This window comes from Mobula hypostoma, chromosome 5 (genome assembly GCF_963921235.1).
Source record: "Mobula hypostoma chromosome 5, sMobHyp1.1, whole genome shotgun sequence".
Lineage (NCBI taxonomy): Eukaryota > Metazoa > Chordata > Chondrichthyes > Myliobatiformes > Myliobatidae > Mobula > Mobula hypostoma.
Genome location: NC_086101.1, coordinates 190,481,253 through 190,505,336, shown reverse-complemented (window position 1 = coordinate 190,505,336; position 24,084 = coordinate 190,481,253). Strand labels below are relative to the sequence as shown.

At 44.9% G+C, this 24,084-nt stretch overlaps 1 protein-coding gene across 1 annotated transcript in view; it reads left to right on the top strand.

The window, feature by feature from the left end:
• Positions 1–15,089: 15,089 nt before the first annotated feature.
• Positions 15,090–24,084, top strand: part of LOC134347242 (uncharacterized) — a 45,975-nt gene continuing 36,980 nt past the window's right edge. The window contains exon 1 of the mRNA XM_063049586.1: positions 15,090–15,518. Within this exon, the coding sequence (XP_062905656.1) occupies positions 15,461–15,518 (58 nt within the window). The 5' untranslated portion in view covers positions 15,090–15,460. The remainder of the gene's footprint in view (positions 15,519–24,084) is intronic.

Sequence of the window (24,084 nt, the reverse complement as noted above, 5' to 3'; positions counted from 1 at the left end):
AATGGACCCAGCACTGATCCCTGTGGCACACCACTAGTCACAGGCCTCCACTCAGAGAAGCAATTCTCTACTACCACTCTTTGGCTTCTTCCATCGAGCCAATGTCTAATCCAATTTACCACCTCTCCATGTATACCTAGCAACTGAATTTTCCTAACTAACCTCCCATGCGGGACCTTGTTAAAGGCCTTACTGAAGTCCATGTAGACAATATCCACTGCCTTCCCTTCATCCACTTTCCTGGTAACCTCCTCGAAAAACTCCAACAGATTGGTCAAACATGACCTACCACGCACAAAGCCATGTTGACTCTCCCTAATAAGCCCCTGTCTATCCAAATGCTTGTAGATTCTGTCTCTTAGTACTCCCTCCAATAACTTACCTACTACTGACGTTAAACTCACCGGCCTATAATTTCCCGGATTACTTTTCGATCCTTTTTTAAACAACGGAACAACATGAGCCACTCTCCAATCCTCCGGCACTTCACCCGTAGACAGCAACATTTTAAATATTTCTGCCAGGGCCCCCGCAATTTCAACACTAGTCTCCTTCAAGGTCCGAGGGAACACTCTGTCAGGTCCCGGGGATTTATCCACTTTAATTTTCCTCAAGACAGCAAGCACCTCCTCCTTTTCAATCTGTACAGTTTCCATGGCCTCACTACTTGATTCCCTCAATTCCATGGATTTCATGCCAGCTTCCTTAGTAAATACAGATGCAAAAAACCTATTTAAGATCTCCCCCATTTCCTCTGGTTCCGCACAAAGCTGACCACTCTGATCTTCAAGAGGACCGATTTTAACCCTTACAATCCTTTTACTCTTAATATACTTGTAAAAGCTCTTTGGATTATCCTTGACTTTGACTGCCAAGGCAACCTCATGTCTTCTTTTAGCCCTCCTGATTTCTTTCTTAAGTATTTTCTTGCACTTCTTATACTCCTCAAGCACCTGATTTACCCCCTGTTTCCTATACATTTCATACAACTCCCTCTTCTTCTTTATCAGAGTTGTAATATCCCTTGAGAACCAAGGTTCCTTATTCCTATTCAATTTGCCTTTAATCCTGACAGGAACATATAAACTCTGCACTCTCAAAATTTCCCCTTTGAAGGCTTCCCACCTACCAATTACATCTTTGCCAGAGAACAACCTGTCCCAAGCCACACTTCTTAGATCCTTTCTCATTTCTTCAAATTTGGCCTTCTTCCAGTTCAGAACCTCAACCCTAGGACCGGATCTACCCTTGTCCATGATCAAATTGAACCTAATGGTGTTATGATCACTGGAACCAAAGTGCTCCCCTACACAGACTTCTGTCACTTGCCCTAATTCGTTAGCTAACAGGAGATCCAATATTGCATCCCCTCTAGTTGGTCCCTCTATATGTTGATTTAGAAAACTTTCCTGAACACATTTTACAAACTCTGAACCATCTAGACCCCTAACAGTATGGGAGTCCCAGTCAATGTATGGAAAATTAAAATCCCCTACCACCACAACTTTATGTTTCCTGCAGTTGCCTGCTATCTCTCTGCAGATTTGCTCTTCCAAGTCTCGTTGACTATTGGGTGGTCTGTAATACAATCCCACTAATGTGGCCATACCTTTCCTGTTTCTCAGCTCCACCCATAAGGACTCAGTAGACAAGCCTTCTAATCTGTCCTGCCTGAGCACTGCTGTAATATTTTCCCTAACAAGCAATGCTACTCCCCCACCTTTCATTCCCCTGCCTCGATCACATCTGAAACATCGGAACCCTGGAATATTAAGCTGCCAGTCCTGCCCCTCCTGTAGTCAAGTTTCACTAATTGCTACAACATCATAATTCCACGTGTCAATCCACGCCCTCAACACATCCGCCTTCCCCGCAATACTCCTAGCATTGAAATATATACACCTCAGAAGATTTTTACCACCACTCACAACCTTTCTATCAGCGGATTTGCTTAAACTTTCAACACCATTTATTTTCACCCCAGCCACACTGTCAGCTCTGGCACTCTGGTTCCCATCCCCCTGCAAATCTAGTTTAAAGCCTCCTCAACAGCACTAACAAACCTCCCTGAAAGGATATTGGTCCCCCTGTGGTTCAAGTGTAACCCGTCTCTCTTGTACAGGTCCCACCTGCCCCAGAAGAGGTGAATCCAACTCAGAACCCTGTACCTGCCTTCTCTCCATACCCACAGATCCCTTTAGCCACAAGGGCCATATCTAACTCCCTCTTAAATATAGCCAATGAACTGGCCTCAACTGTTTCCTGTGGCAGAGAATTCCACAGATTCACCACTCTCTGTGTGAAGAAGTTTTTCCTAATCTCGGTCCTAAAAGGCTTCCCCTTTATCATCAAACTGTGACTCCTCGTTCTGGACTTCCCCAACATCGGGAACAATTTTCCTACATCTAGCCTGTCCAATCCCTTTATGATTTTATACGTTTCAATAAGATCTCCCCTCAATCTTCTAAATTCCAATGAGTATAAGTCTAGTCGATCCAGTCCTTCATCATATGAAAGTCCTGCCATCCCAGGAATCAATCTGGTGAACCTTCTTTGTACTCCAATCTTTGACTTCTTTGTCATCCCTTAATTTTCGACATTCCAAAGTTCACATTTTCAGGACGAAACTCCATCCGCTGCTCCTCAGCCCAGCTTTGCATCCTATCAATCTCCTGATCTTCTACACTACCCACGATATCAGCAACCTTCATCTCATCTGCAGCTGACGAGCCCACACTTGCACTTCCTCATCCAAGTCATTTATAAAATTCTCAAAGAGCAGAGGTCCCAGAACAGCTCCCTGCAGACCACTACTGGGCACTGACCTGCAGCTAGAATACATTCCACCTGGTGATGGGATGGAGAATAGTGGACTGTAGTGGGAGGACTGTTAATGACAAAGTTACCAGTAGAAATGCTACAGTTCAAAGCTGAGCTGATTCCCTAATTACAGCATCAGCTCGCTGCTGCTGTTCAAGTGCATTGTGAAGACTGTTAATCTCTAAATATCCCCTTCGTTAAAGGTTCATTCCTGTCAGTTTTAGTTCATGAGTCATGACATCCAGGAAGTTTAGCTCCTTCCTCTCCAAGTCCAGGTTGCAGTGCGTGGTCCACTCAGTGAAGGAGATCATTGGCTGTCAGCTACCGACATTAGAAGACCTGCTCATTGCCAAAGCAGAGAAAAGAGCTGAAAAAATTGCTGCTGACTCCACCCATCCTAGCAGTCACTTATTCACCAGATTGCCATCAGGGAGACGCTACAAGTCCATCACCACCAGGACAGGACTACACATAATCTCTGAATCTTCTTTCCTGTAGCTATCCAACTTCTTCACAAAACACATTCAAGTGTAATACCCTAACTGTCCCTGCGCAATATCCATTAAATTGTCTCTCCTGCCCTCCTTGTTCTGTTGATAATTGTTGAGTCTGTTCATACGTTCACATTTATTTAAGTCTGATTGTTAACATTTGTGCATGTGACCATTCTGCTAATTGTCAATTGCTCATAGCTGCTTGCACTTTTGACTTGTAAATGCACAAACACAACAAAATCTGCAGATGCTGGAAATCCAAGCAACATAGACAAAAACATAGAAACATAGAAAACCTACAGCACAATACAGGCCTTTCGGCCCACAAAGTTGTGCCGAACATGTCACTACCTTAGAAATTACTAGGCTTACCCATAGCACTCTATTTTTCTAAGCTCCATGTACCTATCCAAGAGTCTCTTAAAAGACCCTATCGTATCCTCATCCAACACCATTGCCAGCAGCCCATTCCACGCACTCACCACTCTCTACGTAAAGAACTTACCCCTGATATCTCCTCTGTACCTACTCCCCAGCACCTTAAACCTGTGTACTCTTGTGGCAACCATTTCAGCCCTGGGAAAAAGCCTCTGACTATCCACATGATCAATGCCTCTCATCATCTTATATATCTCTATCAGGTCACCTCTCATCCTCCGTCGCTCCAAGGAGAAAAGGCCAAAATCATTCAACCTGTTCTCATAAGGCATGCTCCCCAATCCAGGCAACATCCTTGGAAACCTCCTCTGCACCCTTTCTATGGCTTCCACATTCTTCCTGTAGTGAGGCGACCAGAAGTGAGCATAGTACTCCAAATGGGGTCTGACCAGGGTCCTATATAGCTGCAACATTACCTCTCGGCTCCAAAATTCAATTCCACGATTGATGAAGGCCAATACACCATATGCCTTCTTAACCACAGAGTCAACCTGTGCAGCTGCTTTGAGTGTCCTGTGGACTGGGACCCCAAGATCCCTCTGATCCTCTACACTGCCAAGAGTCTTACCAATAAATACTATATTCTGCCATCATATTTGACCTACCAAAATGAACCACTTCACACTTATCTGGGTTGAACTGCATCTGCCACTTCTCAGCCCAGTTTTGCATCCTATCAATGTCCCGCTGTAACCTCTGACAGCCCTCCACACTATCCACAACACTTCCAACCTTTGCGTCATCAGCAAACTTACTAACACATCCCTCCACTTCCTCATCCAGGTCAATTATAAAAATCATGAAGAGTAAGGGTCCCAGAACAGATCCCTGAAGCATACCACTGACCTCCATGCAGAAAATAACGCATCTACAACCACTCTTTACCTTCTGTGGGCAAGCCAGTTCTGGATCCACAAAGCAATGTCCCCTTGGATCCCATGCCTCCTTACTTTCTCAATAAGCCTTGCATGGGGTATCTTATCAAATGTCTTGCTGAAATCCATATACACTACATTTACAGCTCTGCCTTCATCAATTAATTTAGTCACATCCTCAAAAAATTCAATCAGGCTCGCAAGGCACGACCTGCCTTTGACAAAGCCATGCTGACTACTCCTAATAATATTATACCTCTCCAAATGTTCATAAATCTTGCCTCTCAGGATCTTCTCCATCAATTTACCAACCACTGAAATAAGACTCACTGGTCTATAATTTTCTGGACTATCTCTACTCCCTTTCTTGAATAAAGGAACAACATCCAATCCTCCAGAACCTCTCCTGTCCCCATTGATGATTCAAAGATCATCACCAGAGGCTCAGTAATCTCCTCCCCCGCCTCCTGTAGTAGCCTGGGGTACATCGCATTCAGGCCCGGCGACTTATCCAACTTGATACTTTCCAAAAGCTCCAGCACATCCTCTTTCTTAATATCTACAAGCTCAAGCTTTTCAGTCTGCTGCAAGTCATCACTACAATCACTAAGATCCTTTTCCATTGTAAATATTGAAGTAAAGTATTCATTAAGTACCTCTGCTATTTCCTCTGGCTCCATACACACTTTCCCACTGTCACACTTGATTGGTCCTATTCTTTCACATCTTATCCTCTTGCTCTTCATATACTTGTAGAATGCCTTGGGGTTTTTCTTAATCCTGCCCGCCAAGGCCTTCTCATGGCCCCTTCTGGCTCTCCTAATTTCCTTCTTAAGCTCCTTCCTATTAGCCTTATAATCTTCTAGATCTCTAACATTACCTAGCTCTCTGAACCTTTTGTAAGCTTTTCTTTTCTTCTTGACTAGATTTATTACAGCCTTTGTACACCACGGTTGCTGTACCCTACCATAACTTCCCCATCTCATTGGAGCGTACCTATGCAGAACTCCACACAAACGCTTTTCTAGCTTGTCTGTTCCTATCTCTCTCCAATGCTATTGTAAAGGAGATAGAATTATGATCACTATCTCCAAAATGCTCTCCCACTGAGAGATCTGACATCTGACCAGGTTCATTTCCCAATACCAGATCAAGTACAGCCTCTCCTCTTGTCGGCTTATCTACATATTGTGTCAAGAAACCTTCCTGAATACACCTAACAAACTCCACCCCATCTAAACCCTTTGCTCTAGGGAGATGCCAATCGATATTTGGGAAATTAAAATCTCCTATCACGACAACTCTGTTATTATTACAGCTTTCCAGGGTCTGTTTCCCTATCTGCTCCTCGATATCCCTGTTACTATTGGGCGGCCTATAAAAAGCACCCAGTAAAGGTATTGGCCCTTCCTGTTCCTAACCTCCACCCACAGAGACTCCATAGACAATCCCTCCATGACTTCCACCTTTTCTGCAGCCGTGACACTATCTCTGATCAGCAGTGCCACATCCCATCTCTTTTGCCTCCCTCCCTGTCCTTTCAGAAACATCTAAAACCCGGCAATTGAAGGAACCATTCCTGTCCCTGAGCCCATTCAAGTCTCTGTAATGGCCACCACATCATAGCTCCAAGTACTGATCCACGCTCTAAGCTCATCTGCTTTGTTCACAATACTCCTTGCATTAAAATAGACACATCTCAAACCGTCCATCTGAGCACATCCCTTCTCGATCACCTGCCTGTCCTCCCTCACACACTGTCTCCAAGCTTTCTCTATTTGTGAGCCAACTGCCTCTTCCCCAGTTCTCTTCGGTTCGGTTCCCACCCCCCAACAGTTCTAGTTTAAACTCTCCCCAGCAGCCTTAGCAAACTGTCCTTTTTGTACAGGTCATACCTGCCCCAAAAGAGGTCCCAATGATCCAGAAATCTGAATCCCTGCTCCCTGCTCCAATCCCACAGCCACGCATTTATCCTCCACCTCATTCTATTCCTATACTCACTGTTGTGTGGCACAGGCAATAATCCCGAGATTACTACCTGTGCGGTCCTGTTTCTCAACTTCCTTCCTAACTCCCTCTAGTCTGTTTTCAGGACCTCTTCCCTTTTCCTTCCTATGCCGCTGGTACCAATATGTACCACCACCTCTGGCTGTTCTCCCTCCAACTGCAGGGTATCTTGGACACGATCTGAAACATCCCGGACCCTGGCACCTGGGAGGCAAACTACCATCCGTGGATCTCGGCAGGCCAGGCAGTATCTATGGAAAAGAGTAAACAGTCGAGACTTGGGCCGAGTTTCAATCAACGTGGCCCGAAACATTGACTGTTTACTCTTTTCCATAGATAACGCCTGGCCTGCTGTGTTGCTCCAGCATTCTCCCTGTGTCTTGTGTATTGTTGGTTGTCATTGTCTTGTGGTGTCCCATGGTGTTATGCCTGGCACTGTACCACAATGAACTCTAGTATGTCTCACATACTGGCAATAAAATGATTCTGATTTCCTGAGACTGCAACAACTTCCTCCAGCATTTCACCTTAACTTTAAAACTTGTTCTGCTATATTTTCCAAAGAAAGTAGCCAAAACCTGTCTCATGGGAAACAGTAAACATGATGATTAGCACACACAAAATGTGCCAGAGGAACCCAGCAAGACAGAGATCATCCACGGAGAGGAATAGAGTTGATGTTTTGGGCCAAGACCCTTTATTAGATTAGATCATGAGAACACTCAGTCCTCTTTTTATTGTCATTTAGAAATGCATACATGCATTAAGAAATGATACAATGTTTCTCCGGAGTGATATCACAGAAAACAGAACAAACCAAAGACTAAAACTGACAGAACCACATAATTATAACATATAGTTACAGCAGTGCAAAGCAGTACCATAATTTGATGAAGAACAGACCATAGGCACAGTAAAATAAAGTCTCAAAGTCCCCGAGTCGAACGACTCCCGAGTCCTCGATAACAGGCGGCAAAAGGGAGAAACTCCCTGCCATAAACCTCCAGGCACCGTCAACTTGCCGATACCTTGGAAGCAGCCGACCCCAGCCGACACTGAGTCCATCCATCCTAAAACTTCGAGTTCCTGACCAGCCTCTCCGATACAGCCTCCCGAGCGCCATCCTCTGCCAAGCGCCTTCGACCCCTCCCCGGCCGCTGAAACATGCAAAACCGAGGATTTCGGGGCCTTCAGCTCCGGAGATTCCGGTTACCACACAGTAGCAGCGGCAGCGAAGCGGGCATTTCAGAAGTTTTCCAGATGTTCCTCCGTGCTCTCACATCTGTCTCCATCAAATCAGGATTGTGCACGGTCCCTACTTGACAGATTACAGACATCACCACCGAAGTGACCATGCGCGCTGCCGTCGCGCCGCCATCTTCTCCTCCCTCAGAATGTGAAAGAAAGGGATCAGAATAAGAAAGTAGGCAGAGCGGAGGGACTAGCAGTGAGAGATGAGACAAGGTGAGGGGGAAGGTGGGTGAGTGGGGGAAGGGGATGAAGTCAGCAGCTGGGAGGTGATAGATGGAAGAGGTAAAAGACTGAAGAAAGCTGAATCTGATAGGGCAGGAGAGTGCACCATGGGAGAAAGGGAAGGAGGAAGGGCACCAGAGGGAGGTGATAGGTAGGTGAGGAGAATAGAACTGGTAAGAGGGGAGCCAGACTGGGGATGGATAATGAGAGAAGGGGAAGGGGAGACGTTATTGGAAGTTGGAGAATTGATGCACATGCCACCAGGTTGGAGGTTACCCAAGAGGAATATGAGGTGATGCTCCTCCAACCCAAGTGCGGTCTCGTTGTGGGAGTAGAGGAGGCCATGGACTGACATGCTGGAATGGGAATGGGGATTGGAGTGAAAATGGGTGGCCACCAAGAAACCCTCCATGTTGCAGACAAAGCAAGGGTGCTTCTGTTGCAGGAAGTTAAAAGCCTAGAGGTGGGTTTGCCAATGAGACTTTGACCTAAAGCTCTGATCCTGTTGCATCCCTGATATCCTCATTTACATTTGGCAGGGAAATCATGGTGAAGGATGTTTGTCAACATTAAATAGAAAGATGATTATCTACATGTTTTTCTATACACTGCAGAAATGCAAACTGGTTTAATACCAGATCCTTGTCTACCAAAAATCTTCCGCACAGTGGCTGTTGGTATTGGTTAATTAATATTATAGTCACATGTCCCAAGATGCAGTGAAAAGCCTGTCTTGTACATTGTTTATACACATCACATTGTATTGCAGTAGAACAAGGTAAAACAATGACAATGCAGAATAAACTGTAAATGCTACCAAAACTGTGCAGTGCAGTAAACAATAAAATGCGAGATCTTGATGAGGTAGATTGTGAGGCCAAGACTGTACACGTGATGCATTCCAGTGTCTGGTAACAGCGGAGTAGAAACTGTACGTGAAGCTGGTGGGACGTGCTTTCAGACTTTTGTCCCTTCTGCCCGATGGGAGAGGGGAGAAGAGAGAAGAGAGAATGTCTGGGGCGGGTGGGACCTTTGATTATGCTGGCTGCTTTACTGAGGCAGCAAGAAGTACAGACCGAGTCCATAAAGAGGAGGCTGGTTCTTGTGGGTGCTGAACTGTGACCACAACTCTCTGTTGTTTCCTGTAGTCAGATACAGAGCAGATGGGAAGGACTGGAGGACATAGTGAGAGGCGGGTTTTTGTTACACAGAGAGTGGTGGGTGTTTAGAACAGGCTGTCAGGAGTCAAAGTAGATAGAGGTGCTTAAGGCAGAGGCCAAACTATCGAGTATATTTAAAGCGGAGATTGATAGGTTTTTGATTAGTCCGGACATCAAAGGTTACGGGGAGAAGGCAGAAGGCAGGGTTTGAGAGATCTAATAAATCAGCCATGATGGAATAACAGAGTGGACTCGATGGGCCAAATGGCCTAATACGACTTTTATGTTTTATAGTGTTAAGAGGCTTTGGACAAGACACACGGGGTGGCGGGGGGCGGGGGGGGGGAATATAGGTCATGTGCAGACAGAAGAGATTTAGTTTAATTTGGCATTGTGCTCAGCAGTGATACCATGAGCCAAATGGCCTTCTCCTGTGCTGTACTGTTCTGTGTAATCCAGGTGGACCAGAGATCCTGGTTGGTACTTGTGATGTCAGTGCTTTCCGGGGGCACGTTAACACCCAGCAAGAAAGTGGTTTCTGTGGGACTAACAGTGGATCTAGTGATGCTTGCTGAGGTCAGGGTCACATGAGCAGAAATGGGTGCTCTGGGAGAGCTACATGGGAAGGAGCCACTAACCTTCTCTTTCCTCTCGACTATTGGTTCAAGCTGCACTCTGGAGAATTAAAAGAAATAAAGGGCATAGGTTTAAGGTGAGAGGGGAAAGATTTATTTTTATTTATTTATTGAGATACAGCTGGAGTAGGCCCTATCTGGCCCCTTAAGCCACGCTGGCCGCAACCCCCGATATAATCCTAGACTAATCATGGGACAGTTTACAATAACCAATTAACCTACCAACCAGTACGTCTTTAAACTGTGGGTTGAAACCTGAGCACCCGAAGGAAATCCATGCAGTCACGGGGATGATGAACAGTGCAAGCACCTTACAGACAGTGGAGGGTATTGAACTTAGGTCGCTCGTACTGTAAAGCGTTATGCTAACCACTATGCTAGGGGTTTGAGGGGCAACCCTTTTATGCGAAGAGTGGTGTCTATGTGGAATGAGAAAGTTTAATGACTGAGCAGCAGTATAATACAATGCATAGCAAGTTACTAAGTTACAATAAGAAATACTGTATAATTTTTAAAAATAAATAGGTAGTGTAAAAAGAGCAAAATAGTGGATGGTATGGATTGGTTCATGGACCATTCAAAAATCGAATGGTGGATGGGAAGAAGCTGTTCCTGAATCACTGGGTGTGTGTCTTCAGGCTTCTGTACCTCCCCTCTGATGGTAACAATAAGAAGGATGCATGTCCTGGGTGTTTGGGTCCCCAATGATGGATGCCACCTTTTTCAGGCATCACCTTTTGATGAATTGCATTGAATTGACTTTATTACCTTCATATACACGAGGAGTAAAAATCTTTACGTTACATCTCCATCTAAATATGCAATGTGCAATTTATAGTAAATTATAATAAATAGTATGTACAACAGGATAATCAATATAACACAGAAATACAGTTGTGTCAGCATGAGTTAAACAGTCTGATGGCCTGGTGGAAGAAGCTGTCCCGCAGAGGTAGTAATGGGGAATGAGGAAATGGCGGATGAACTGAGAAGTATTTTGCATCTGTCTTCAGAGTGGAAGACACTAGCAGTCTGGTGGAAGTTCCAGGTGCCAAGGGATATGAAGTGTGTGAAATTACCAAAACTAGATACAACGTTCTTGGGAAACTGAAGAGTCTGAAGGTAGATAAGTTACCTGCACCAGATGGAGTACACCCCAGAATTCTGAAAAAGGTGGCTAAAGAGATCATGGAGGCATTAGTAATGATCTTTCAAGAATCACTAGATTCTGGAATGGTCCCGGAAGACTGGAAAATTGCGAATGGCACTCCACTCTTCAAGAAGAGAGAGAGGCAGAAGAAAGGAAACTATAGACCAGTTGGTCTTAACTCAGTGGTTGGGAAGATGTTGGAATCGATTTTTGACGATGAGGTCTCGGGGTACTTGGAGGCACATGATAAAATAGGCCGTAGTCAGCATGGTTTCCCTAAAGGAAAATCTTGCCTAACAAATCTATTGGAATTCTTTGATGAAATAACAGGCAGGATAGACAAAGGAGAATCGCTTCATGTTGTGTACTTGGATATTCAGAAGGCCTTTGACAAGGTGCCGGACATGAGGCTGCTTAATAAGCTATGAGCCCATGGTATTACAGGAAAGTTTCTAGAGTAGATAAAGCAGTGGCTGATTGGCAGGAGGTAAAGAGTGGGAATGAAGGGAACCTTTTCTGACTGGCTGCTGGTGACTAGTGGTGTTCTACAGGAGTCTGTGTTGGGACTGATTCTTTCTACGTTTTATATCAGTGATTTGCATGGTGAAATTGATGGCTTTATTGCAAAGCTTGCGATGATATGGAGGTCGGTGGAGGGGCAGGTAGTCATGAGGAAGTAGAAACTACAGAAGGACTTAGATTAAGAAAATGGGCAAAGAAATGGCAGATGGAATACAGTGTTGGTAAGTGTATGGTCATGCACTTTGGTAGAAGAAATGAAAGGGTTGACTATTTTCAAAGTGGAGAGAAAATACAAAAAAAAACTGAGATGCAAAGGTTCTTGGGAGTCCTTGTGTAGGATTCCCTAAAGGTTAATTTGCAGGTTGAGTCTGTGGTGAGGAAGGCAAATGCAATGTTAGCATTCATTTCAAGAGGACTAGAATATAAAAGCAAGGATGTAATGTTGAAACTTTATAAAGCCCTGGTGAGACCTCACGGAGTATTATGAGCAGGTTTGGGCCCCTTATCTGAGAAAGGATTTGCTGACACTGGAGAGGGTTCAAAGGAGGTTCACGAAAATGATTCCAGGATTGAATGGCTTGTCACATTAAGAGTGTTTGATGGCTCTGAGCCTGTATTCACTAGAATTCAGAAGAATGAGGAGTGACCTCATTGAAGCCTATCTGATGGTGTAAGGCCTTGATAGAGTGGATGTAGAGAGAATGTTTCTTATGTTGGGAGAGTCTAAGACCAGCGGACACAGCCCCAGAATAGAGAGACATTTTATGGAGATGAGAAGGCATTTCTTTAACTAGAGAGTGGTGAATCTGTGGAATTCTTTGTCACAGGTTGTAGTGAAGGCCAAGTATTTATGTATATTTAAGGCAGAGGTTGATAGATCCTTAATTGTTCTGGGCATGAAGACATATTGGGAGAAGGCAGGAGACTGGGGTTGAGAGGAAAATTGGATCAGCCTTGATAAAATAGCGGAGAAGAAGCAATGAGCCAAAATGGCCTAATTCTTATGGTCTTATACCAAATCTCATCAAACAGATACAATTGTTTCTGCCTTCAGTGTTCCGGTTAGAACATTTGCTACTACCACCAAGGTTGGCAGCTATGGCAGCTCCTCCGGGGCCTAGGCTTCTGTGCTCACTGCAGCGTGTCTCCCACTTGCTGCTGCATAGCTCCCGCGGGCATTGCTCCTATCAGTCAGCGACGGCTGGGTATGGTCCCGACGGGCTGTGTTGATCAGGGCCCGACATGCAACCAAAGACAACGTTCAATAATTATAAAAAAAAATAAAGATTTATATAAAATAAAGTTAGACATTAAACTACAGGTATGGAATATTTGTTTTCGTAAATACCAGTAGGTACTGTGCTTACAATGTAGACAACACTATAAAAGGTGGTTTAAGGTGTTCACAGGATAGAAGTTGAATGGTCGATCAGATTAACTGTCTGAGGGAGAAGCTTTTAAAATGACAATAAGTTTTTGTTTTAATAGCCCTACAGTATTTTCCAATAGGGAGCGTTTGGAAAAAGCAGTTTGTTTGCAATGATTTTTCCTGCCTGTTTCTTTATCCTGGGCATACACAAGTCCTGCAGTGACGGTAAACTGCAGCCAATGACCTTTTCTGCCGACCTGACAGTTTCCTGTTGGTTTTCTATATTGTGAGAGAAATTTGATTGATTCTGAAGTGATTTGAATTCTGTAGAAACCTATTCCCGCCTACGAATTGTCTGGACTTACCCAAATTTGAATGTTAGACGGCGGGCTGAACGTACGTGGGAGGAAAATGTTATCGCCGAGATTGGTTTTGACACAAAACAAAATACCGCCAGGGCTCGGGGGAGCTGGGAGAGGGCAGTGGCGGGGATTTCACACCACCAGGCTGGGGTCGCTGATGAGTGGGGTTCCCCTCATTGGGGTTTCCCCATTCAGGCGCGCCCCGTCGCGTGCCCCGTGCAGTGTTTGCTAAACTCGGGACGCCAAACAAAAATAATCAGAAAACTGGTACATCAAGATTAGGAGTTCCTTCTAACGGGGAGTGTCATCAGCAAATAAATTAACCGCTGGACGCGCAAACAGTTCCCGACCTGGTTCCCTCGAGTTATGAGACAGAGGCTTGTACGCCGCAGTCACTGCTGCCATTGAAAGCTTTCACATGTGCTGTCGAGAGCAATCTTGTCTTCAAGTTCTTTCAACTGTACAAATGAACGCTGCCAAACGAAACAACGTTCCTCCGAACCTATGGACACAACGTATAACTCGCACACAAAACACATAAAGCAACATTACTATAAATAACAACAAATCTTAAGGTGCATATAAGATACAAGTTAAAATGTACACAGTATGACGTTACTGGCGCTTCACACGTGATGAGACGTGGGTGGTGGCAGGCGGTTCAGTAGTCTCACGGCCTTGGGGGGAAGGAGCTGTTTCCCATACTAACAGCCCCTGCCCTAATGCTACGGTACCTCCTGTCTGATGGTGGGAAGTCAAAGAGATTGTGTTGGGTTTTATCTCGCCTCTGTAAATGCTGCAAACAGCTGGCAGTTCAGGCAACATCTGCCGAGTGAGAAACACCTCCCACTCCACAAAAAATGAATCTCAGGGGTGTAATAATGACATATGCACTCCGATAATAAATTTACTATGAACTTTGTACACCTATTGTTTCCGGTTAGTTAAGATGGACAGTAATAGTTTTTTTCCCCCCCAGCGTAAAATATTCCAAGACTAGATGGCGGGGTTCATTGTTAGAGAGGTAACATTTGAAAGGGGCCCGAGGGGTAACTTTTTGAGTTTCAGCTTTAAGAGGAAGAGGTTGAGGGGGTAAAATAGTATCATTTAAGAAGCATTTGGTTAGGTACATGGAACGGGAAGCGCCTGGATATGGGACGAACGCAGGAAATTAGGACCAGAGAACGTTTACAGCGTACTAAGGACTTTTCCCCGGCCCAAAACATCGACTGTTTATTCCCCCTCCATAGATGCTGCCCATCTTGTTGAGCTCCTCCAGCATTTTGAGCTCCTCACTCTGGAGTTGCAGCATCTGCCCAATCTCTTGTGTTTATAAATTGGGACCAGAAGGTGGTCGTTGGGCCGAAGGGTCTATATCCGTGCTGAATTCTGTTGAAGGGATTACTGGATTGGAGATTCCTAAAGGTTCCTGACCATCTACTCTGGGTTCCCTACTATCAATCTGGATTTTCCCTTCACCTTCAGACCCAGTGACCTCTGCGATTGTATAGAAAGCCTCATACTCTGAGATCCACTTTCTTCTGAATGCAATGTTTTTTCCCCTGAAGGTTTCTCCCCTCGTTCCTCGTGGCAAACAGAATGGCTTGAAATTAATGAGGTAATGTTGTACACGTTACCTGACCTGCTTCCTGTTTTAAACAGCTTAAGAAAAATTACCCTTGGAATTTCCGAGGAGGAAGACTGTATCGCACATTCTATCTTTGGAGGAGTTAGATTAGGTTACCCTTTGGTTTTGCACTTCAGAATTCCTGAACGCCCTGGAGATAGAAAAATCTCCGGAGCCGCCGCGCGTCCAGCCGGCCACAGTTGCTTTTTATTTTGAGGAAGCGGGGCGAGTTGGAGAGGCCGGAAGAGTCTCGCTCTCGGGCAGTGCCGGTGAGCCTAGAGTCCCGGTTGATCACGCAGTTCAGCGACGGAGCCGGTCGGATCAGTCCCGCGTGGAGGTGGGGCACTTGACCAGTCTTTCGCCCTTCACCGGGAGTTAAACGGGGGACTTCACAAAAGACACAGGAAGCTGACAGCAGCTTCACTTTCGGTTTTTGCGACATCAGAGAGGGGAAGAGAGCGACGCAGTTTGCCGCCCTGCCTAGTCGCCGAGTCTCCGAGACAGCGCGCCCGAGTCCGCGGTGTGAGGATGACCTTCCCTCCCCTCCTGGTCTTCTTAATACTCCTGGCCGCGGTGCTCATCTCAGGTAGGTTCCTTTCCCCGCTCTCTCTCTCAGGCTCATGGTCGGTAACTAGATTAAACATGGATACCAGGAAGTAAGATCTCGCTCTCTCTCTCTCCCTCCAAACCTCTCTCCCTCCCCCTCTCTCTCCCCGCTCCCCAACTCCGTTTTAATTCCCGTCGTATCTTTCCACATAGAACTTAAAGGACCCGTGAAGGCCACACACCACACAGAACTGGCATAAAGGTTACCCTTTCATGCCCACGATGTGTGTTATGTGGTGACCGTATTTTTCTTGCCTTTGAGGCGAGAGACGGTGATAAAATACATATCCTCGGGGCAACAGGGGTGGGATCAAAAATTGTTTCAAATTAGAACCGTGAGTTCAGCGTTGTAGAATTCTAAACCACTCTGTGTCTCTGCTAAAACACAGGGCAGAAAGCAGCACCACACTGACAGGCCATTCATCTCACTATGTTGTGCTGATCCCGCTGCCAATTTATATTAGGAGCCATGATGAAAGGTTTAGGTCCAAAAGTCAACTGATTATTCTTCTCCATTGATACTGCCTGACCTGCTGAGTTCCTCCAGTGTTGTGTGTGTGTTGCTCAGGATTTCCAGCATCTGCAGAATCTCTGGTTATTTACTAAATGGCCACCCCGTATCCCTCCATCCCCTTCTTATTCATTGGTCTATCTAAAAGCTTCTTAAACTCCACCAAGCAGCCTGTTTCCATTATTATCACAGCAACCAATCCAGGCTTGTAAAAGGCGACGTAATTTTAAGGTGATTGGGGGAAGGTATGGGGGGGGCGGATGTCAGAGGTAATTTTTTTTACACAGAGTGTGGGTGCCATGGATCGAGGTAGAGGCAGATGAGTTAGGGACATTTAAGAGACTCTTAGATAGGCACATGGATGATAGAAAAAATGGAGGGCTATGTGGGAGGAAAGGTTTAGAACGATCTGGGAATGGGTTAAAAGGTTGACACAACACTGTTCCATGTTCAATCAAGGCACACAAAATGCTGGAGGAACTCAGCAGGCCAGGCAGCATCTCCGGAAAAAGGGTACAGTCAATGTTTCGGGCCAGGAAGAAAGGATGAGGGGTCAGATTAAGAAATTGGGGGGAGGGGAGAAAGAACCACAAGGTGACGGGTGAAACCAGGAGGGGTGAAGTAAAGAGCTGGGAAGTAAATTGGTGAAAGAGGTACAGGGCTGGAGAAGGTCGAGTGTGCTAGGAGAGGACAGAAGGCCATGGAAGAAAAAAGGGGGAGGAGCACCAAAGGGAGGTAATAGGCAGGTAAGGAAATAGGTGAGAGAGGGAACTGGGAATGGTGTAGGGGGCAAGTTTGAGAAATTGATGTTTACTTATGCCATCAGGTTGGAGGCTACCCAGACAGAATATAAGATATTGCTCCTCTAACCTGGGTATGGCCTCATCACAACAGCAGACTGTCTATGTCGGAATGGGAATGGGAATTGGAATTAAAATGGGTAGCCACTGGGAGATCCACTTTTTCTGGCAGACCGAACACAGGCTCTCAACAAAGCAGTCTCCCAATCTGCGTCGGGTCTCCCGGGCCACACCAGCAGCACCGGATACAGTCGATGGTACCAACAGACTCGCAGGTGAAATGTTACCTCACCTGGAAGGACTGAATGGTGGTGAGGGAGGAGGTGTAAGGGCAGGTGTAGCACCTGTTCTGCTTGCAGGGAAAAGTGCCAGGAGGGAGATCAATGGGGAGGGGGTTGCACTGGAAGCAAATCCAGCAGAAAGTAGGGGGAGAGAAAGATGTGCTTGGTGGAGGGATCTTGCTGGAGATGATGGACGTTATAGAGAATTATGTGCTGGACGCGGTGACAGATGGGGTGGTAGGTGAGGACAAGAGGAACCCTATCGCTTGTGGCATGGTGGGAGGATGGGATGAGGGCAGATGTGCACAAAATGGAAGAGATGCAGTTGAGGGCAGCATTGATGGTGGAGAAAGAGAAGCTCCTTTCTTTGAAAAAGGTGGACATCCCCTTAGTTCTGGAATGAAAAGCCTCATCCTGAGAGCAGATATGGCAGATATGGAGGAATTAGAGACAGGGATGGCATTTTTACAAGTAACAGGTTGGGAAGAGGTATAGTCCAGGTAGCTGTGGGAGTCAGTGGATTTATAATAGACATCAGTAGCTAAGCTGTCTCCAGAGATAGAGACAGAGAGATCAAGAAAGGGAAGGGAGGTGTCGGAAATGGACCGGGTAAATTTGAGGGTAGGGTGGAAGTTGGAGGCAAAGTTAATAAAGTTGACAAGCTTGGCATGGGTGCGGGCATAGCTGGGACCCATGTGAGTGCCCATGGTTACACTTCTTGTTCGAAGGAGGTGTAGCTGAAGGAGAAATTATTAAGAGTCAGGACAAGTTCCGACAAATGGAGGAGAGAGGTGAAGCAGAACTGGTTGGGTCTGGTGTCCAGAAAGAAATGGAGAAGCTTTGAGGCCTTCCTGGTGGGGAATGGGGATGTATGAGGACTGGACATCCATAGTAAAAATAAGATGATGGGGGCCAGGGAACTTGAAATCATTGAAAAGATCAAGAGCATGTGAAGTGCCATGGATGTAGGTAGGAGGGGACTGAGTTGGGGCATGCAGATATGAGCTCAGGGGGGAAGGAACAAGCAAAAACAATGGGTCTACCTGGACAGTTGTGGTGTGTTGGGGCCATCTACTGTATCTGCTGCTCCTGGCGTGGTCTCCTGTATTTCAGTGCGACTTGATACAGAGTGGGAGACCGCTTCACCGGGCACCTATGCTCCACCCGCCAGAAAACGCAGAATTTCCAAGTGGCCAGCCATTTTAATTCCATTTCCCATTCCCATTCTGACACATCAGTCCATGGTCCCCTTTATGGTCATGATGAGGCCACACACGTTAGAGAAACAACACATTATAGTCTGTCTGGGTGGCCACCAATCTGATGGCCCAAACATCGATTTCTTGAACTTTCTGTAAAGCCTTCCCCACCCCCCACCATCACCATTCTGCATTCCCATTTCCCTCTCTCACCTTATCTCATTACCTGCCCATCACCTCCCTCTGGTGCTCCTCCCCCCTTTTCTTTCTTCCATGGCCTTCTGTCCTCTCCTATCAGATTCCCCCTTTTCCAGCCCCATATCTCTTGCACCAATTTACTTCCCAGCTCTTGACTTCACCTGTTTCACCTATCACCCTATGTCTTTCTCTCTTCCCACCCCACCCCCCCCTTACTCTGACTGCTCATCTTTTAGACCATAAGACATAGGAGCCAAATCAGGCCATTCAGCCCATCTAGTCTGCTCCATCATTCCATCATGGCTGATCCCAGATCCCACTCAACCCCTTACATATGACTTCTTGCCATAACCTTTGATGCCCCGACAAATCAGGAAACTATCAATTTTTGCCTTGAATGTACCTACAGTCTTCGCCTCTACAGCAGTCCGTGACAGAGCATTCCCCAGATTCACTGCTCTCTGGCTAGAAAATTCCTCCTTACTTCGGTTCTAAAGGATTGCCCAACAATTTCGAGCCAGTACCCTCTAGTTCTAATTAAGAATGTATCAACACCTGCCTTAAATATACCCAATGACTTGGCCTCCACAGCGCATGTGGCAACAAATTCCACAGTTTCACCACTCTCTATCTAAAGAACTTACTCCTCATCACCATTCTAAATGTACATCCCTGTATTCTGAGGTTGTCTGCTCTAATCTTAGACTCCCCCACCAGAGGAGATGTCCTCTTCATATCAACCTTATCTAGCACTTCCAACATTCATTAGGTTTCAATGAGATCCTTCTGCATTCTTCTAAGTTCCAGTGCGAACAGGCCCAAAGCTGTCAAATGCTCCACATATGTTAGCCCCTTCATTCCCAGGATCATCCTCATGAGCATCCTCTGGACTCTCTCCAATGACAGCACATCCTTTTTGAGATATGGGCCCCAAATCTGTTGACAAAGTGTGGCCTGACCGGTGTCATATAAAGCCTCAGCAATATCTCCTTGCTTTTATATTCTGTTACCCCTGAAATAAATGCCACATTGCATTTGCCTTCTTTACCACAGGCTCAACCTGCTGGGAGTCTTGCATGAGGACTCCTAAGTCCTTTTGCACCTCTGAATTTTCTCCCCATTTAGATAATAGTCCACACATTTGCTCCATCTACCACTTTTTTGCCCATTCTTCCAATTTGTCCAGGTCCTTCTGCAAATGCATGGCTTCCTCAGCACTTCCTACCCCCTCCGCCTACTTCTGTATCATCTGCAAACTTTGCAACAAAGCCATCAATTTCGTCATCTAAATCACTGACAAACAATGTGGCAAGTAGCAGTCCCAAAACTGTCCCCTGAGGAACATCACTAGTCATTGGCAGCCAAGCAGAAAAGGCCCTTTTTATTCCCACTGGCTGTTTCTGCCTGTCAGCCATTCCTCTATCCATGTCAATATCTTTCCTGTAATGCTATAGGATTTCATCTCGTTAAGTAGTCTCATGTGTGGCACCTTATTAAATGCCTTCTGAAAGTCCAAGTAAATGACATCGACTGCCTCTCCTTTGTCCACCCTGCTTGTTACTTCCTCAAAGAACTCTAAAAGATTTGTCAGGCAAGATTTCGCTTTACAGAAACCATGCTGACTTTGACTTATTTTATTATTAGTCTCGAAGTACCTTGAAACCTCATCCTTAATAATGGACTCTAACACGTTCCCAACCACTGAGGTTAGGCTAACTGGCCTATAATTTCCTTTCTTTTGCCTTCCTCCCTTCTTAAAGAGCGGAGAGAGATTTGCAATCTTCCAGTCCTCTGGAACCATGCCAGAATCAAGTGATTGTTGAAAGATCATGACCAACGCATCTGTTATCTCTTCAGCAACCTCTCTCAGGACTCTGGGGTGTAGTCCATCTGGTCCAGGTGACTTATCCACCTTAAGACTTTTCAGTTTGCCTTGCACTTTCTCCTTTGTAATAGCAATGGCACTCACTCCTGCTCCCTGACACTCACAGACCTCTGGTACACTGCTAGTGTCTTCCACAGTGAAGACTGATGCAAAGTACAATTTAAATTCATCTGCCATTTCTTTATCCCCATTACTACCTCAGCAGCATCATTTTCCAGTCCAATATCAACTCTCACCTCCCTTTTACTCTCTATATAACTGAAAAAACTTTTGGTATCCTGCTTTATATTATTGGCTAGTTTCCCCTCATATTTCATCTTTTCCCTTTAGGCATTTTTTAGTTGCCTTTTGTTGAATTTTAAAAACTTTCCAATCATCCAACTTCCCACTCACTTTTGCTAGATTATATGTCCTTTCCTTGGCTTTTATGCAGTCCTTAACTTCCCTTGTCAGCCACTGTTGCCTAGCACTGCCATTTGAGAACTTCTTCCTCTGTGGGACATACCTATCCTGCATTTTGTGAACTATTACTAGAAAACTTCTTATCCCTGCTGTCATCCCTGCCAGTATTCCCCTCCATTCCACCTGGGCAAGCTCCTCTCTGTGCCTCTGTTATTCCCTTTACTCCGTCTGCCTTAGCTTTCCCCTCTCAAACTGCAGTATGAATTCAATCATATTATGATCATTGCCTCCCAAGTATTTCTTTACCTTAAACTCCCTAGTAAAATTCGGGTTATCACACAACACCCAGTCTCAGATAGCCTTCCCTGAGTAGGCTCAAGCACAAGCTGTAGTAAAAAAAGCCATTTCGTAGACAGATTCCCCCTCTCGCGGTCTGACACCAACCTGATTTTCCCAATCCCCTTGCATATTGAAGTCCCCCATTATAATTGTGACATTACCCTTATTACCTTTTCCAGCTCCGTTTGCAATCTCAACCCCACATTTTGGCTACTATTTGGAGACCTATATATGATTCCCATAATCTTTTTTCACCCTTGCACCAACAAGATTCGACATTCTCTGACCCTATGTAACCTCTTTCTAAAGATGTAATTCCATCTCTTACCAACAGAGCCTATGCCCTCCTGCCTGTCCTTCTTTCAGCCATGACTCAGTAATGCCCACAACGTCATACTGACCAATCTGTAATTGCACCACGAGTTCGTCCACTTTATTCTGAATACTGCCTACATTTAAATAACCATATATAACCATATAACAATTACAGCACGGAAACAGGCCATCTCAGCCCTTCTAGTCCGTGCTGAACTCTTACTCTCACCTAGTTCCACCGACCTGCACTCAGCCCATAACCCTTTATTCCTATCCTGTCCATATAGCTATCCAATTTAACTTTAAACGACAACATCAAACCTGCCTCAACCACTTCTGCTGGAAGCTCGTTCCACACAGCCACCACTCTCTGAGTAAAGAAGTTCCCCCTCATGTTACCCCTAAACTTTTGCCCTTTAACTCTCAACTCATGTCCTCTTGTTTGAATCTCCCTCACTCTCAATGGAAAAAGCCTATCCACGTCAACTTTATCTGTCCCCCTCATAATTTTAACTACCTCTATCAAGTCCCCACTCAACATTCTACTTTCCAAAGAACAGAGACCCAACTTGTTTTTTCTCTGTAACTTAGGTGATGAAACCCAGGTAAATCTAGTAAATCTAGTAAATCTTCTCTGTACTCTCTTGATTTGGTTGACATCTTTCCTATAATTTGCTGACCATAACTGTACACAATACTCCAAATTTGGCCTTACCAATGCCTTGTACAATTTCAACATTACATCCCAACTCCTATACTCAATGCTCTGATTTATAAAGGCCAGCATACCAAAAGCTTTCTTCACCACCCTATCCACATGAGATTCCATCTTCAGGGAACTATGCACCATTATTCCTAGCTCCCTCTGTTCTACTGCATTCTTCAGTGCCTTACCATTTACCATGTATGTCCTATTTTGATTAGTCCTACCAAAATGTAGCACCTCACATTTATCAGCATTAGACTCCATCTGCCATCTTTCAGCCCACTCTTCTAACTGTCCTAAATCTCTCTGCAAGCTTTGAAAGCCTACTTCATTATCCACAACTCCACCTATCTTAATATCATCTGCATACTTACTACTCCAATTTACCACCCCATCATCCAGATCATTAATGTATATGATAAACAACATTGGACCCAGTACAGATCCCTAAGGCACACCACTAGTCACTGGCCTCCAATCTGACAAACAGTTTCCACCACTACTCTCTGGTGTCTCCCGTCCAACCACCGCTGAATCCATTTTACTACTTCAATATTAATGCCTAACGTTTGAAACTTCCTAACTAACCTTCCGTGTGGAACCTTGTCAAAGGCCTTACTGAAGTCCATATAGACAACATCCACCGCTTTACCCTCATCAACTTTCCTAGTAACCTCTTCAAAAAATTCAATAAGATTTGTCAAACATGACCTTCCACGCACAAATCCATGTTGACTGTTCCCAATCAGACCCTGTCTATCCAGATAATGATATATACCATCTCTAAGAATACTTTCCATCAATTTACCCACCACTGACATCAAACTCACAGGCCGATAATTGCTAGGTTTACTCTTAGAACCCTTTTAAAACAATGGAACAACATGAGCAATACGCCAATCCTCCGGCACCATCCCTGTTTCTAATGACATTTGAAATATGTCTGTCAGAGCCCCTGCTATTTCTACACTAACTTCCCTCAAGGTCCTAGGGAATATCCTGTCAGGACCCGGAGACTTATCCACTTTTATATTCCTTAAAAGTGTCAGTACTTCCTGTTCTTTAATCATCATAATTTCCATAACTTCTCTACCTGTTTCCTTTATCTTACACAATTCAATATCCTTCTCCTTAGTGAATACCGAAGAAAAGAAATTGTTCAGAATCTCCTCTTTCTCTTTTGACTCCACACATAGCCATCCACTCTGATTCTCTACAGGACCAATTTTATCCCTCGCTGTCCTTTCGCTATTAATGTAACTGTAGAAACCCTTGGGATTTATTTTCACCTTACTTGCCAAAGCAACCTCATATCTTCTTTTAGCTTTTCTGATTCCTTTCTTAAGATTCATTTTACATTCTTTATGTTCCTCGAGCACCTCATTTACTCCATGCTGCCTATATTTATTGTAGATATCTCTCTTTTTCTGAACCAAGTTTCCAATATCCCTTGAAAACCATGGCTCTCTCAAACTTTTAACCTTTCTTTTCAACCGAACAGGAACATAATGATTTTGTACCCTCAAAATTTCACCTTTAAATGACCTCCATTTCTCTGTTACATTCTTCCCATAAAACAAATTGTCCCAATCCACTCCTTCTGAATCCTTTTGTATCTCAAAGTTAGCCTTTCTCCGATCAAAAATCTCAACCCTCGGTCCAGATCTATCCTTCTCCATAATTACATTGAAACTAATGGCATTGTGATCACTGGACCCGAAGTGCTCCCCAACACATACCTCCGTGACCTGACCTATCTCATTCCCTAACAGGAAAACCAACACTTCCCCTTCTCTATTTGGTACCTCAATGTATTGCAGCAAAAAACTATCCTGCACACATTTTTCAAACTCCAGACCATCCAGCCCTTTTACAATATGGGCTTCCCAGTCTATGTGTGAAAAATTAAC